The 17,819-nt window shown below is 36.7% G+C and overlaps 1 protein-coding gene across 1 annotated transcript; it reads left to right on the top strand.

Moving 5' to 3' along the window:
* The first annotated feature begins 76 nt into the window (after positions 1-76).
* On the top strand, positions 77-17,464 carry KIF11 (kinesin family member 11). The gene is made up of 22 exons (XM_051619132.1): positions 77-167; positions 2,892-3,024; positions 3,149-3,246; positions 3,340-3,418; positions 3,740-3,925; positions 4,009-4,133; positions 5,579-5,669; positions 5,959-6,201; positions 6,314-6,409; positions 7,097-7,185; positions 7,706-7,793; positions 8,545-8,733; positions 9,841-10,048; positions 10,310-10,482; positions 10,779-10,901; positions 11,896-12,054; positions 12,422-12,561; positions 13,158-13,437; positions 14,440-14,662; positions 14,915-15,069; positions 15,396-15,512; positions 16,202-17,464. Exons 1-22 carry the CDS (start codon positions 85-87, stop codon positions 16,322-16,324), a joined length of 3,201 nt encoding a protein of 1,066 aa, XP_051475092.1. The 5' UTR covers positions 77-84; the 3' UTR covers positions 16,325-17,464.
* Positions 17,465-17,819: the final 355 nt, after the last annotated feature.

Genomic DNA, 17,819 nt, shown 5'->3' on the forward strand with positions numbered 1-17,819 from the left:
CCCGCAACAGCAGCAGCAGCAGGGCCCGCAACAGCAGCAGCAGCAGGGCCCGCAACAGCAGCAGGTTTGGCGCCGAGGCCCGCCATGGCTTCCCTCAATTTCCAGGGCGGCGGTGGCGCTAAGAAGGAGGAGAAGGGCAAGAACATCCAGGTGGTGGTGAGGTGCAGGTAGGCTCGGCGGTCTCGGCGCCCTTCCCCAGGCCTGGCAGGGTGTCGCGGGTGGGCCGGCAGCAGGGATCCGCCGAGATACCTCCGAAGTCCCTCGGGGGCTTGGGTCCGGACCGCGTGTTCCCGCGGGGAACCCGGTGTGCCCGGCGAGCCCAGGTCTGTGTGACACGGGCTGGCGGGGCAGCGGGTGGCTCTGCCGAGGTGCCTCTCGGCGGCCTGGGGCAGCGGGGCTGCCTCCGCAGGCCCGTCCCTACGAGGGACCCCGCTCTTGCGCCCGGACGGCGCTGGTTCTCGCGCTTCGGAACGCCCGTCCTTGGCGTGAGCGGGATGCGCTGCGTGGCGGCCCCGTGTAGCCGGCAGGGACACTCGGCGCGTCCGCACAGTTCACCCTGCTGTCCATCATCTCTTACAGTTTAAAAAGGCAAAAGTTGCCGTTTCCTGACTTGATTTACTGCACACTCAGTGTGAAGCTATGTAGGAAGGGCAGGAATAACTAGGTGAGAGTCTGACTGATACTCAAGGCTCGAAAAAAACAAACTGAATTTTTGTTTTCTATGACCTTCTGTGAGACGATGCTACGAATTAACAGCTAACAAGCCCACTTATAAATCTGTCGTGTAACTTCAGTGATGCAGACTCTCTGAATTCAGCTAAAAAGCTATGGGAGTCAACCTTTTGTGTAGTAATGACCAACTACATTGCTTGATGAGACTAATTTAGCATTTGTTATGATATGATGAATTTCGTGTATCGGAAAGTTAGGTTCTTTATAATTCTGAGGTGACTTTGAAGACTTGCTCACTGATACTGCATCTTAAATGTTCTTAAAATGTTACCTGTTAAAACTGTAATGCTGCTAATGGGTTAAGAATAGTGCTCATAAATGCCTTTGGAAGGTTTTTTTGAGTCAGAACCGCAAATGTTAGCTAATGTATTATTGTTATTAATGCATTTTGCAATGTATCCTCATGCTCGGAAGTTCTGCTTTTACTGATGCACAATAAAAATAAAAAAGTTTTCTTATTTTTGCAATGTAACCAAAAAGCTGCTGGAACAAATGTTATGGGATTGGTGCAAGTGTTGATGTAAATCCATGCAAAAGAGCAAAATTTTTTAAAGCAATTGATCTTGAAATGCTGTCAAGAGCAATTTTTTTTTTCATCTGATTAATCTCAGTTGTTCTTGAATAGCCTCACTAAATATCGGTGTATATTTTAATTAATTAACAGCATAGGGATTGCCAATGGTTCAGTGTTTTCCTTTTGTTGCAATTCATAGATTAAGTCCTATGTCAAGATTCAGTCTCTAACCTCTGAAAAGTTTCTAGCTAAATCTTGCTCTTGCCTCCTGTACAGCTTTTTTTTTTAATAAAGCTTCATGTTGGAGCTAGTAAATTTTCCTTCCACCTTTCTTTTTTCTTCTGCATCAGTCAGGTTCTACTTATCTTACAGACTGGTAGATAAATGCAATTGTTTTACTTTGCTTCCAAAACCTGATATCTGAGCTTATCAAAAACCTTTTCAAGCAACATATTCACTATGCTCTGATAAAACATGAAATTGGAAACTCAAAATGAATGCATAAGTATTGTTAATATGCCTTATATTAAGGGGGTGAACCTGTGATCAAATGTCATCACAACATACCAGGTTGTTGCTTGCTTAGTGATGCATGGTGATCATCTGCATCTATGCTCCAGCCTGGATGATTTGTGCCTGTAATCTCACAGTTGTGAGATGCCATATCATAAGGCTCCTGCATTTGACTGGTTCACTGTTATATCATTACATAGCAGAATATATTGATTTTTCAGCCTCCTAGTGTTTTAAAATTCACAAAACCAAAACTGTAACTTATCCCTGTGAAGAGGATTTTAGTCATCATTTGTTGTCACAAGTCAGTCTTGCACCAAATTGTCTAGTGGCTTGTCTAGAATATAACACTTCAGCCTCAGTGCTATGTTGAGGAAGAAATGTTAGCCACAAGAGTCAGGAAACTCAAGATGCCATATGTTTGTAATATTTATTTTTTTTAATTGCAAAGATACAGCATCTGAAGCCCTCCTACTGTCAAAATATTTTAAAGATAATGAAGGTTGTGGAAGGTTAACTATATAGGTAGAATAGACATTTAGTGCAATAGCACAACCAAATGAGTTATGAAAGAGCATTTCATGCTTTTAGTTTTCAGCTCATGGTCTGTTAGTACTTCTGGTGCTTTAGAGTGTTGTGTGATCAGTGTGAGACATAGGCTTTGTTGCTTGTGTAAATTAAAAATAAAGGAAATTTTTTAAGTTCATTAGTTTGATTCACTATTCCCTTACTTTTTTTTTGTATTTTCCTTGTTTGAAGGCTCTTGTTTATACAACTGTTTGGTAAATTTAATCTTCCACCCCCCTGCAATTGAACTTTTTCTAATGCAAGTTAGCTGTCTGTGTGTGCATCTAAATGATCTTAAAAGTGTTTGTAGACTTGTTAAAAAGAAATATGTAAAAACTAAAACCTATAGATAGAGTTGTCCCACAGTGGGTGAAGGGAGAAACAACATCTGGGAACTGCCAAATTGTGGCAGTTTTTCCATTAAAAACTAAGTTTAAAGCTTTATGTTGCTTTTGCCCAGTTATACTATTCTGGATCCCTAAACTGAGTGATATTATTGCTTTGTCAGTTTATGTTCTTGTTAGCAATTACATTAATCTGATAGTCTTAACTCCTGTCTTTTTAGGCCTTTTAATGCCTCAGAACGTAAAGCAAGCTCCTACGCTGTTGTAGACTGTGATCAAGCAAGAAAGGAAGTTAGTGTCCGCACTGGAGGAGTGACAGATAAAACATCAAGAAAGACTTACACTTTTGATATGGTAACTGCTTGGGGACTTCTAGAAACAAGCTAGTGCATTTCTCCTATATGATCTGATTACTGTATTCTGTGATGTTGTACATTGCTGTATGGATAAATGGGATGTGTTTTCTTTGCCTCAACAGGTTTTTGGAGCTCAGGCAAAGCAGATTGATGTATACCGGAGTGTTGTTTGTCCCATTTTGGATGAAGTTATTATGGGCTACAACTGTACAGTCTTTGCGTAAGTAAGCCAACAATTATTGTTATTATTAGGAAATTTTACTTGAATTGTAGTTTCTTGTTTACATTTCAGTTGTTTTTTTTATTCTCACAGTTATGGCCAAACTGGCACTGGTAAGACCTTCACAATGGAAGGGGAGCGGTCACCCAATGAGGCATATACTTGGGAAGAGGTATCTTTTCACTCCTGAAATTTTACTTGTATGTATTGTTGTTCAAAGTCAGAAATCGCAGAAAGTTAAAGAAAACCTAAAGTTGATGCCTTTCAAATCCAGAAGCTGTTTTTCCTTAAATGTTTGTAAATGAACAAATGGTCTCGTTCATTTATATGAAAATCAAGACTTTACATCTTTAATGCATGTATACAATTTTTGGTCATCTTTATATGGAAGGTAATCTTTGTCCAAGGTAGTCTTGCTTATATCAAATCAGACAATTTATCTGAAATTCCACTCCCCATCTGCAAATCTTTAATACTTCATTTTAATCTATAGGATCCACTAGCAGGTATAATACCCCGTACATTGCATCAAATATTTGAAAAGCTCACAGAGAATGGTACTGAATTTTCAGTGAAAGTCTCTCTTTTGGAAATCTATAATGAGGAGCTTTTTGATCTTCTGAATCCTACTCCAGATGTTGGAGAGAGACTGCAGATGTTTGATGACCCTCGAAACAAAGTAAGTGCTGTCTTCCAAAATTTATCTTAAAGGTTTCACGATTGCTGAGAGATGTATAATAAGCATGCATTATTTTCTGACAGAGAGGTGTAATTATTAAAGGCTTGGAAGAAGTAACTGTACACAACAAAAATGAAGTCTACCAAATTCTAGAAAGGGGTGCAGCAAAAAGAACTACTGCAGCTACTTACATGAATGCATATTCCAGGTACAAATTTTCCCCATTTCAGAAACTTTTTGTTCTTGTTTTATTAGAACAGGGTCTTCTAAAGAAGTAAGAAATGTTAGAGCTAGTGCAAACTTGTTATGATTTTGAGTTTGGGTATTGCAGTTCCGATTGCCAAGTGTGGGTTAGAAAGTCATAGTTAGAAATTCTTCCTTACCACATTCTATGGTGTTTATTTTAATAGGTGTATGAAGGAGTATTATAAAATCTGAATGCTTCTCATGTTAAAAAATGGGCAAGCTGTTTCTCTCTGCATGATTTTTTACATAAGCTTCCCCTCTTGTTTTGAGTTAGCAGTAGGTATTGTACATCTTAGCTGTTATGGGTGGTTGGTTTTTTTGCCAATTTTGTTTACAAAATGAAAGCTAGGTCTCAATTTTCCATTTCACTCTGCACCAGCAGTAGAAAAAAGCATATTAGAATTTGTTACTGAAGTTAGAATTTCAAAATACTACTAAGATCAGTTTTTTACAGGTCAATACAAGACCCTCTTTTCAAACCCCAGTTTCTGAACACTTACTAACTGGATTGTGGAAGCTGGAGATAAGGCTGAGGGTACTTATGATTGCAGCTTGTAGTCAGAATGTAGTTTATTCCTGATTTCTCATTCTTGAATTGCAGGTGTGATCTTTATGTCACTGTGAACAAGTAGTGATCCAGTGTTGCAACAAGTAGGGAACACCTTGCCCATGTCATATTTTAAATTAAAGATATACTGAGCACATCTGTCTACTGGTGCAAGGGATTGGGTATTTGGCTACTGCAGATTAGAATACAGAAGTAATTTAATCTGAAATTACAGGGCATTTAGAGAATTTATTCTGTCTGTCCTATTGCTTTATACCTGGTGAAACTGATGTAATTTGACATTTATAATTTTCTATATTTGTCAACTTCCAATTGTAAAAACTTATTAAAGGAATTAAGCTCAAGCTAAAATAATCTTAAACTGCACTGCTGTTTTGAATGAAAATTGAATTGAACTTCTAGATTTTTAATGCTGGATTCAGCTAATGACTAATTTTCTTAGCTTGAATAAAGAAAATTAAATTGCTTCATCTCACGTTCTTTAAAACTGCTCTTAGTGTATTGACTAAAAGATCTACAAGCCAGCTTTCTTGAATTGAGAACACACAAATGTAAACAAAACCAAAGCATTTCTTGTTTTTGCTTGAAATAAGATAAAATTTACTGGGATTGGATGAGATGAACATCATTCAGTTGTTTCATCAGTGGTTTTAAGTGCTGTATTCATATGTATACACACAAATATGTTGTAGAGTCACTTTGTGTCTTGAAAATGCGTATGTCCCAATTTATGGGCCAGATGTCTTCCCTAAAAAGAGCCTAACTTGCAGCAGTGTTGTGTAGCAAGCAGTTCATTTGGAATTAATGGGATGTCTGTCTGAAACTGAATTCTTTTATAGCCGTTCCCACTCTGTGTTTTCAATTACGATCCATATGAAAGAAACAACAGTAGATGGAGAAGAGCTTGTTAAAATTGGGAAGTTAAACTTGGTAAGTATGTTACTAAATTTCATTGATGACTTTCTTAAAGGAACTGCAATAATTTGACCTCATTCTCTTTACAATCTAAGATGGCTTTTTTCCCTAGAAGGATAAAAATCATTGTCTTGCATCAAGTGATATGAACTTATATTTGTTACTCTTATGTTTGTCCCAGTTGTCACTGCAATGTCTCTTGAACAACTCATGAGCTACTTCCTGTTGTGTTCCACAACACTATGGGGCAAGCATTCTTCAGAGCAAATTGAGACAGAAGCATTTCCTTCCTCTTGTCTTTCAGGTTGATCTTGCAGGAAGTGAAAACATTGGTCGATCTGGGGCAGTTGATAAAAGAGCTCGTGAAGCTGGAAATATCAATCAGTCTCTCCTGACACTAGGTAGAGTTATTACTGCTCTAGTAGAAAGAGCCCCACATATTCCATACAGGGAGTCTAAACTCACAAGAATCCTTCAGGATTCTCTTGGAGGACGAACAAAAACATCAATAATTGCCACAGTTTCTCCTGCATCTATAAATCTTGAGGTAAATTTGAGTCTGAAAATATATTCCAAAAATAGGTACTATATTGTATTAAGGATACAAAAATAGGAGCTAATTCCTCAGTTTGACCTAGTGTTACATCTGTTTATCACAGGAAACACTGAGTACACTGGAATATGCCCACAGAGCAAAGAACATAATGAACAAGCCTGAAGTTAATCAGAAGCTAACAAAAAAAGCTCTTATTAAGGTAAGCTAGACGTGTATGTTCACAAATTAATGTGCTGGTTAGGTTTGATTCTGTTAATGAAGTTTTTGCTATGCAGGAATCATGAAGTTATGAAGAAGCTATAATTATAGCAGTTAAAGAGCTATAACAGTGCTTTTCTGAGGTAATTTTAATAACTGAACTGATGCTTTCAAACTAAGCTGCTCTACTGGTGTGCCATCAGTCACTTTGTAGATAATGAAACTGTTGCTAAGACTAAAGCTGGATGGAGTGGGCTGCTGCTACTAGCTAGGACTCTGTATGGTTTACCTGTTTACAGGTTAGTGGAGAGCTGCTAAATGACAGTAGCTGTTTTTCTGGACTTTATGTATTAGCAGCTTCATTCCTTAGAAAATGCCTGAGCTAAGGTGAAGTTGTCAGTAAGTATGGGTGAAGAGCCAATGTGAAGTAGTTTACTGCTACTAAAGAAGGTGCAATCCCCACTGTGAGCTGTTGTATGCAACCAAGTATGATTCAAATGGGAGGTTTCAATGCTCTGCATAGATTCAATAATATGAATTTAAATGGTGCTATGCTGAACTTGAGAAGTGTTTTTGCCCCTGTGCTTATGCAAAACTTCCATTGAGCACTATCTTTGTGAAGTATCTGCTAAGCTAAATCTTGAAAGTAGAAATTTTCAGGTTTATATGCAGTTGTTTCTTTATGCAGGAATATACTGAAGAGATTGAGCGTTTGAAAAGAGACCTTGCTGCTGCACGAGAGAAAAATGGAGTCTATATTTCCCTTGAAAACTATGAGTATGTCTTCAAAATTTCTATAAAATGATTAACAACAAATCTCAAAGACTGGTACCTATCCCTATACAGAAATGCTTTCAGATCTCTTTTCACACCAGAAAATTGAAGATAGGAGAATTCACTGATTGGTCAACTTATTCTTCAGTAATTAATTATTATACAGAAGCTCAAGGAGTAGGTTTCCACTGAAGACTTTGTATGTGGAATTCATAAGCACAGCCAGGGTGCAGATGCACACCATGCAGCCTTTCTTTTTTAGTAGAAACTTACAGGAGAGCAAACCTGGTACAATTTACTTCATTTGGTAAGAGAGCTACTTTACACAGAAAGTTTACAATGGAAAATTGCCTTAAATACTTTCATTAAGGATTACATTAAGTGAAAATTATCTGCTTTTCTTGCAGAACTTAGCAGTAATTATTTTCCAAAATTACTAAATATGTAGTATAAAAAATAGTAGATAGCTTGAAATCAGCTTTTACTTGACTAATTTTTTCATTTCTTTTAATCCTTCCTTGAGAGCCCTTAATGGAAAGTTGACAGTTCAGGAAGAACAAATTGCAGAGTATATTGACAAAATCAGTGTCATGGAGGAAGAAGTGAAAAGAGTAAGTGAAGTTTTTCAACTGTAGCTTAAACTTGCCAAAAAATGAAAAATACCTGGGGAAGGAGGGAAAAGTTTGAGCAAAGAACAACCTGGAGAGTTTTTGTTCTCAAAGTTCACTAATTAGCCAAGAGTGGGCGTTTCCTAATCCTTGAAGCTAGGAAGTTGAAATGTGTATGAAGTTGCAGGATGTGTTACTTATTTTTTTCAAACTGTTTTAATGTCTACCAGTTTGTCTTTAATTTGTTTTACTGGATTTTCAGCAAAAATGTGCTTGTAAAAATATTATTTCAGATGATAGATATCTGCTTAAGAGCAGAGAATGAAGGGAGAGAGAAGGTTATGAGCTCCCATTAAGAAATTACACTGAAAATGGGAGCTTCCTCTTTAAGAGAAGTGCAGATACTGATTTGCTGGAATATGTAACTCCTTTTTAGTCAGCTTTTGTCTGCTTAGCTTTGATTAGTGGGATTTTTTTTTTCTTGTGCTAAAACAATTGTTTGGTCTTGGGGTTTGAGTGAGGAAGCAAGGGATTATTACAGTGAGAATGGTGTTGGTTTGATATTTTCAGTTGATACAGACTTTCTAAATTGATTGTCTAGTTTTAAGACCTCCAAGTCTTAGCTCAGCTACAACTACATTTGTAGATGAAAGCTTGCTTTCTGGTATTGTGGCATAATTTGAGAGACGTGAAATAGGACTGTTGTACTTAGAAAAAATGCTGTTGCCCTATTCATGTTTGTCTTCCACTTTAGATCACTGAATTATTCACAGTTAGTAAAACTGAACTTGAACAGTGTAAAACACATCTGCAAATCAAGGAGAGAGAACTGGAAGAAACACAGAAAGATCTGCAAGAAACAAAAGTTCATCTGGCTGAAGAAGAATACATGGTTTCAGTTTTGGAAAACGCTGAACAGAAACTTCATGGCACAGCTAGCAAGGTTGTCACAGTTCTTACTCCTAACTGTAACAGTAGCTTCCCATCTTTAGGAGTTTGATGGGCTGTTCAAGGAAACTATTGCTGCTAAAGCATGATGTGAGTGTGACAAAACCAAGTTTAAGGCAGAGAAACTAGGATTGGCTCTCTCTACAAATTATATTATGATTAAAAGCTCCTTAACAATTGCAGGACTTTCTCTGTGGTAATACTGGCAGTTGACTGCTAAACACACTGCTTCATCTTTCCTTCAGGCCAGTTTGTCATGAGAATTCCAGTGGTTTGCAGTATCGTAGTGTCATTATTTGTTTTGCGGAACAAGTAGTTTTCTTTAGTAGAAACTTCTGGCTGGCCCTATACAAGAGTAAGTGTTATATGTATAAAAAACGGGTAGAAAAATAGCAAAAAGCTTTTCAGATATATGTAGTAACTTACACTTGCTGAGTGAATAATGGAAACTGTTACCCCGTCACCCCTACATTTTAGGGTGTGGTTTGTGTTTGTTGATTGGTCATAATTACCAAAACAGACTTAATGTGAGGAGAGTGTGAGTGTCCTGCTATTTAAACTGTAAGGGGTGAAACTTGTATCTTTATTCAACATGAGTATTTTTATACTCAGATTCCTGTAACTTTGGGAGGGAATGCCTGTTTTTTTCATGTGGGTTGTGGAGTATATGCGTGAGAAATGGGTACAGAAATTATCTATGTTGGCTCCAAAACCAGGAATCTAATATATGTTTAAATTCTAAATTATCACAGAACTAAAGCTGGAATTCTCTTTCTTGAGTACTATTAATATATGTACTGTCAAATCTTTCAGCAAAAGTTGAAGTGATCAGCAATCTTTTCAGTTGTTGTTTTGTCATAAATAGTATCTTAATTCCTATGTTAATGTTTTAATTTCAAAGTTAGAACAAATGGTCTCTAGTAGGTAACTTCTTCCCATGTTCTACAACTAGAAATTACAAAACCAGAATTAAGAACAATGTATGACGTAAAGGAAAAATCCTGTTTTTCTAGGGGGGAAACTCCTTAACTCAGAACTACAGTTGCTTTTTGTTATATATGCTTGACTTGTTTAAAGATTGACTAACTTTAAAAAATTGCAGTTACTTAGTACAGTTGAAGAAACTACAAAAGATGTATCTGGTCTCCATGCGAAACTGGACCGTAAGAAGGCTGTTGATCAACACAATGCTATGGTCCAAAATACATTTGCAGGACAAATGAATGTTTTATTCAACACAATACAAGATTCAGTCAGTAAAAACAGTTTGAAGCAGCAGCAGATGCTGACATCTTACACAAATTTTATAGGTAAGTGTAAAGCCTGTATCAGTATATCATCTTGAAGTTTTGCAACAGTAGTGCCAAAGACTGTTTCCTAAACCCTGATCTGTTTTATTAAGTGGAAGAGACTTTAAGTAATGTGATGATTATAATTGTGCCAATAATAATCTATCTGGGATGATCAACAGCCTTCCTGTGCTGTAAGAGGCAATAAGGTGATTAGCAACAGAATTCCTATCTTACAACTTCTTAAAGAAAAATTGTCATTCTTTTTGATTTCTTTTGTAGGTGACCTCCTATCTACCAGTTCTTCAGCAGCTAATATTCTTGCATCAGCTGTGTCAGCATCTTTTGCCTCTGTTAAAGAATTGGTGTCTACTGAAGTTTCTTACCTGTCTGAAAAAATAACGCAGCATGAGAATCTGTCACTTGATTGTAAAACTGAGCTGCTGAGATTAATTGTTAGTAAATTTACATACTCTTACTTGACTTAAATATGTGAAACTGTTATTGATCAAAAGGGCTTCTATAAATATTGTTTAGGGTTTTTTATGCTCTCTACCTGTCTGCCACTTGGCTGTGATTGTCCCTCCCTGCTTCCCCTCCCTTTTATGTCACTAGCACAAGATGTAACATACTACGTAGTAAATACTGTAATAGTGGAATACATGGATATCTAGATGGATAGCTTCTTTCAGAAATAGAAGAAGGAACAGTCATGTCCTGTTTTGATTTTTTTTTTTACCCCTTTTCATAGGAGGAACATAAATCTGGATTAGGAAGAGCATTAAATAGCTCAACACTGATGGTAGATTTTGTCTTGGGGCTAAACTGTGACTTTCAGAGTAACATGAAGAAATATTCTGCTGTGGTTGATGAGGTAATGCAGATAACTGGTCTCTTACCTTGTGCTCTTTTATTTTATTTAATTTACAGCTAACCCTTTGTTTTTCCTGCAGCATGTCAGTGTTTCCACTTCTGGTTTTGTCCTTTTCTCCTTTATTCTGTCCCATGATTTCTAACTTTCAGCTCTTTATTTCTTGTTTGATTTCTACTTCCGAGTGTGGTATATTTGCTTGTTATCTATATCGGCACAACTCCTCACCTAAATGCAGCAGAAGAGTGATAAAATATGGGTGCTTAAAGCTGTATGTAACAAACGTTATTATAACATCCCTAATATAGTGTCTCCTGTATTTTAGAAATCTAGAAAACCAACTTAGACAAGTGTTACCACTTGCAGTTTCTCCTGCTGTTGTATCAAACTTCTTCCAGGGTAATTTTTACTTCTAGGGAATGTGATGTGCTGTATCTTGTTATCAATAACCATATATGCAGACAACACTGCACTTATAAAAAATCCTTTAATTCCATTTTTAGTTATAGTCTTATCTCATAATGTTTATGTAGAAGTGCAGCCTCACTCTTTTCATTCCTTTTTTCTGTTTTGTTGAAAGCAAATCTTTGTTCCTGGTGACCTGTTGTTCTGACTGAAAATTCCCCCTTTGTCAATTACAACTTGAGTGAAATCAGCTCTTCTTGTCTAGAGGGTTTTTTTATTGCTTTTCAGACTTAGTCAGCAAATAGTCCATGGCTTTTCAGCTCTTGCTTCTTGCTCTTGTTTTAGCCAAGTGTTTTGTGTCTTCCTGGGTTTTTTCAACCTTGCATGCCAAATCATGTTTGCAAAAGCCCATGCCAAGTTCTAGTCTATCACTTCAGACTGCTATAAGTGTACCTTTTACATGCAATACTTTATTAGCGCCTTTGCCAATTTCCTTGGGGTAGAGTTTGTTTCTATATAAATTATGCTAGGGAAAAGATTCAGATCTTACCTAAAGACAAATATCTAACTTTAAATAAAACTTTTTTCAAAGATGGAGGGTCATAAAAAGGAAATGGATACCTTCTTTGAAGATCTTTCTCTCACTCTGAAAAAATTGCGGGAAGAAACAGCCAGTGTTTTTGCTCAGCTTCAGAATGATTGTGAGAATTTAAAAGAGGAAGTGGAAATTATGAAGGTGGCACATACAAAGGTATCCTTAGAGTAAGAAGAAATCCTAACCCCAAGTGTGATTGCTTTGTTTTAAACTCTTTGTAACAGTAAATTTCAGAAGAAATGTTAGGACAGTAATTTGATGGTCCTTATTCTCTTCAGCCTTTGCTGAGCTGCTTTAAGAAGCTTTTGTAGGAAGATAACAAAAAACTTACCCTTGCTCCCTGAACATGTCTAGTATATCTCCAAAAGCAAAGTGTCTGTATCTTCTCCTAAAAAATTGTACCTTCAGCATTAGAATGACAAAGCTCTTATTTCCTGCATTTTTAATAAATACATTCAAGTAGCCTTTAAAAATGTTAAGAAATGCATTATAATATTGAAATGTATGATGTTTTTCTTGATAGAGCACAGCTGAATTAATGTCCTCACTGCAAAGCCAGCTTGATCTGTTTGCTCAGGAGACTCAGAACAACTTAACTAATGTACTTGCAAAAAATGGAAGTTTGAAGACTGCCATCACTGCTGTGCAAGAAAATGTTCACCTGTAAGGAGCAGAATACTTTTGGTGTATACTGATGCAAGATAAAACTATGTATGAAGAGGACTACAAAATTAGATGCTCTTCATATTTATATGCTTACAAAGTCTTCTGGACAAGACCTGTGTGTTAGACCTGAGGTCTCCCACAGAATGTAGATCATAGTTCACCTTTCCCCAGAGTAAAAGGTAGCTCTACAAGGCTTTTCCTGAAACTTGTCTCTTGAGCATATTGCAGATAAGAGACCATGGTTTTAGGGGCAGTATGCTAATGAACAGCCCTCAGTATGGCTGCATTTCAGAACTTCATGCCATAAAGGTTTAGCTTGAAGTTCATTAGTGTATCTATTGCAGCATGCTTCATTCAGTTGCAGACTGGGTAACTAAGGCCTTGCCAGAGTTTTTGGTGGGTTTTTTGTTTGTTTTAGGGGACTGAAGAAACTTACTGCTCTAGGTGCAGCAATCTGTAAATTTAGTAAATAGATCAACTTTGTAATTAATTTGTTTGGTAGAACTGTACTCCTTCACTCCTTCTGGCCTCAGTATAATGTGCTAAAATCAACTCTTCAAAACTTCTGAACTGTTACAAACATGTTGTTGCAGAAAAACTACAGACCTAATCAGCAGTACAGCTTCCAATCACAGCAGATTTACTGCATCTCTGGATAATTTCTCTCAAGAACTCAGGATCATAAATGCTGAAAATGAGAGGATACTGGAAGAATCCACTGACAACTGTCAACAGCTTATCAGCAATCTCAAAAAAGTGTCTCAGGGTACTGATAAGTGGGGTGAATTTACAACTGCTCATATAGTAGACTTTACCAATCAGCAGCTATTGTCCTTCAGTGATGAGAAACAGCAACTTCATGGTTTACAAAAGGTACCTATAGTAATTTGTAGTCATACGATATTGAGACAAACTTTGTGTAGGGGGGAAAAATTGTCACAGAACAAAGTTGAGGTTTTTTTATCACAGCAGATTTGTTGCTCAGCTTAAATAGTTGTAATTAGAGGAGACAGAGCTTAATTTGAGAGGAAAAGTTTGGACTTAAAAGTGCAAATGACATTATAAAAGTCTTGGTTAATCTCATGTGGCAAAGTTCCATTTGTAATTTGGGCTTTTTTACATCTTTTTGGTTGTGTATATCTCTAATTCTAAAGCTTTATCTACCAGTAATGTTCCTCAGAGATTTGCACAATGATTAAATACAGACGATATATTCTAGAGGATGCAAATCACTTCATTGGTCAGATGGATTAACATTATGGGATGAATCGTTCCTTTTAGGTCTCTATTAGTTCTGGCCTCCTGAGAATTTACTTAATTCTTTGTATTTCCATCACAAACTTCATTTCCTACCTTTGTTTTATTCTAATAGGTAATGGAATAGGCAAATCCAACATTTTGCTAACTTTTGGAAAGAAAAGTGTTTAAAGACACCCCTGTGTCTGTTAAACCTACTGAACACTTCAGGAGTTGCGCTCCAATGGGAACAGCTAAAATTACTTTTTCCTTATCCTCTACAAATGCATAATGCTTCTAGTGTTTGTAGGATTTTTTTCCTTTTCACTTGAATATCCTAATTTTTGTGTGGGGGTTGCACACAGAAGTATGAGGAGTCTCATCTGAACCAGATGGCACCTTTTTTATTCTTATGAGTAGCTTTCTGAAATTATCATACTTTCTAAGAAACTGACTTTCTTCTGAAGATAGTTCTTGAAATGAGAGTGTAAAACTGACACTGAAACCTCTCAATTTGAGGTATCTCAGTTGTTTCGTTTCAGGTCATATCACCAGTCATGCACCACATCTTAGAAAAGAGGCCATAACCTTACCTTTCCTGTTAACTTGATGGTTTTGGTTGGTTTTTTTTGTTTTCAGAAAAATGAAGAAAACTGTGATAATGCAAAAGCTGAAATTTCTGACTATATTGGTAGACAGAAGGCTGCTGAGGAGAAAGTACTAAATGGCCTTCTTGATCAGATAAAGGTTGATCAGGAGATACTTCTGGAGCAGAAGCTGGCACTTAACGAGGAAGCCCAGCATGGACTGACTCAGGTTAATGGCTTCCTGCAAGAGGATCTAAAAGTGGATATTCCAACAGGTATTTAAAGTAGGCTGGGGACAGAATGGTCTTACTGGAAGCAATTTGAGTTGCAGAATTCGTAAGTAAAGGTTAATGGGGACCTAAATGTAACTAGCCTTACCCTTTTTTTTAAGGTGCATGCAAAGAATCATGTCTGAATAAAGCATGATTTCTGTATTGAGTTAATGAAAAAAATGGAGATCTGTAATTAAACAAGCCGCTGGAAGTGTTTTAATAGTGTCTTTCATTCATGTACAATCTTAATTAAAGGAACAACTCCACAGAGGAAAGACTACTTGTATCCAGTCACCCTTGTGAGAACAGAACCCCGGGAACTTCTACTGGAGCAATTAAGGCAAAATAAACGGAACCTGGACGGTATGCTAAACAGTGTGACAAAGGAGATGGAGGATAATGCAAATCAGGTATGTGTACAAATGGCAAATGGGGCTCTTCGAAGGTAATTTCATATCTTTAGGAGTCTTTTCCTGCCACTGTGGAGAGTTGACTACAACCCCAGAGCTGTTTGTAAGCTTTGTGTTTTACAGGGTACTTGGAGTCATGTGTACTGAGCTTTTAACAAAAACAGTATCTTCAAAAAAATAAATAGAGAACACTCATAATTTAAATACTTACATTTCTCTTTGTCAAAATTGAAGTGCCATGTCTTCTATAGAGCTGATCAAAGTTAGTACATTCACTTAGGAAATTTGGACATTAAATACACTTTCATTGAAAACTTCTCTTTTAGGACTTGTTGGAAGAGGAAGAAAGGTTGCAAGAATCCAGTGATAGCCTTGCTAGTGACAAATCCTTTGTGGATACAAATGTATGCTGCCACTCAAATGGTGGTATTCCCTTTTTTCAGGTAAGTTCCAAAGATATTCTAAACAGCTGTGTATTAAAAGTAAAGAAAAATTATTGTTCCATAACAGTGCTATAGTCTAAGGTCACCTACTATAATTTATTGTAGTCTCCCAATGCCTTTAAATCCTGTAGAATACACTTTGTTAAATTTGATCTAAAAGTAACAGCAGGTTCTGGTAAGTTAACAGCAGATAATGCAAATTTCTGACAAGGTGGACAGGCAGAAAACTCCTAAGTAACTAATCCTGCATGAAAAACAAATCATTTACTCAATGGAAATGTGTTTTAATTGAAAAGTTGAAATTATTTGTCAGGTGTTCTATTTGAGGCCAGGAAGAAATATTATTCTTGATTCTTCACTGTTTGTTGTTGTTTTTTTAACTTCCTTTCTTCCTTTAGACCCTCTTGTTGTACCAATGTATCAGTGTAAACCCCTAGTATATTAGGCTTGGGTTTGGCTTGGGGTGGTGGGAGGGAAGATGTTTACTCCTCAGGAATCCCTTAAAAGTAGCTGTTGAACTTCCAGATGCCTACAGTGAATCTCTTTAGTAAATACAATGCTAAGAACCTTTTTCATGAGTTCTACTAACTTTCTTAGTATACTATATGCTGCATTATACATGAGCAACTAGTCTAATTTTTTATATTCTCAACATGGATAACTTATTGGGCATTTTCTTTAAATCCCAGCACAAAAGGAGTCACAAAAAGGATAAAGAAAACAAATCTGCAGCTACAGAGAAGAACAAAATAGAGGATATGACGGAACAGTTTCTTCCCAAATCTAAGCCTCCTTTAAGATCACTGAACTAGGATAGATCTACTGGAGATCCTTGTTTTAAATACTTTTGTCTAATTGTCTACTGAGCCATAACTTTATTTGGCTATCCTTGGTCTCTGTATATAGCTATCCATTGAGGTAAACTTTGATCAAAAGATTGCCTATCAGTTGTTCTGTCTGTCCCATTTTTATATGATGGAGCTTGCAAATTATATATATTCATAGACTTTAAAAACAAACAAAAAAACCCACAAAAAACCCCCAAACAAAAAAAAACCCTGCAGTTTATGGTGCTGTATGTTAATGTTTTATGTTGTCAAATGAGAGATTCTTTTCTGTTTCTCAGATGTAAAACAGCAGAAAGGGATGTGGAAAATGCTTTGTCAGCATTACTGGCTATAATTTTATTTTTTTATTAAGTGTTCTGTACAATAATTTTGTACCTGCTTTTTATTCTGATTCCTTTTTTTTAAGTAGATAGTTCTCTTTAGACTGGTATATTTCAAATAAATCATTGATACATGGAAAACAAATGTAGATGCACCTCTCAGAGTGAAACAAGTTTACATTACTTTCATCTTATATTACCAGGTTTAATTTAGCTAGAACATGTGCAGCTGTCAAAAAATGATGGTTCCTCCCTTGTTTCATAATAGGCAATAGCTTTATTTTGTACCTCTTCAGTTTATGAAAGCTAGTCTCACTGATGGGTTTTGGGTTTTTTTGTTTTAGTTTGGCTTGAACCCCACTATTCTCTTAATGTGTTAGCTTGGATATGATGTTGGCAGCCACAGCTTATGTATTGTAAACTGGTAGCATTTCTTTTATGATGTAGATACTTAACATTAAAACATGGAAACTTGCTTACAAATGCAGCTTCTATGTTGTATGATATGAATTCCCAGTAATTGACAGTAGCATTCGACCAGCTGCTCTTTGCATGCAGCTTACATCAGAATTTGAAGAAAACTTCATGCTATGACGTGCTAAAAAGTAGTTTAATAAGATTATGATGAGAATGGGGAGAGACACTGAAGGCAGCCCTGATTTACACCAAAGCACTACTTTTAACTAACTGTCAAAACGTGATTTAAGAGATTGTTCATTTTTCTGTATCTCCCTTGCAGGCTTAAATTGATCTTTCTTCAAAGGGGTGGTCCATATGTCTATTTGTCTTTGAGCCAGTATGCCAACTAGATATACTTTGGGCACTATTTGGACAGCACACTGCAGTCCTGCTGTTAGACAGAGACAAAGATGTAATTTGAAGTATTTCCTTGCACTGATTCTCTAAACTCTAGCATAAGAAACTATTAATGAGTTGTGTTTGTCTGAAATACCTATTTTACCTTCATTTATCCTCTCCTTTGCCTCTATAGGCAAAGCTAATTGCTTTTTCTTAACAGCCTGATGGGAGAAGGGAAAATGTTCCCTTTCAAATTAATAAGAGACCATTTCAGGAGGGAGTGTTTACAATATCTTGGTACCTAGCTTTTATACCACTTCTGTCTATGGTTGTAAGGGTTT

Source organism: Apus apus, chromosome 4 (assembly GCF_020740795.1).
Source record: "Apus apus isolate bApuApu2 chromosome 4, bApuApu2.pri.cur, whole genome shotgun sequence".
NCBI classification, from domain to species: Eukaryota; Metazoa; Chordata; class Aves; order Apodiformes; family Apodidae; genus Apus; species Apus apus.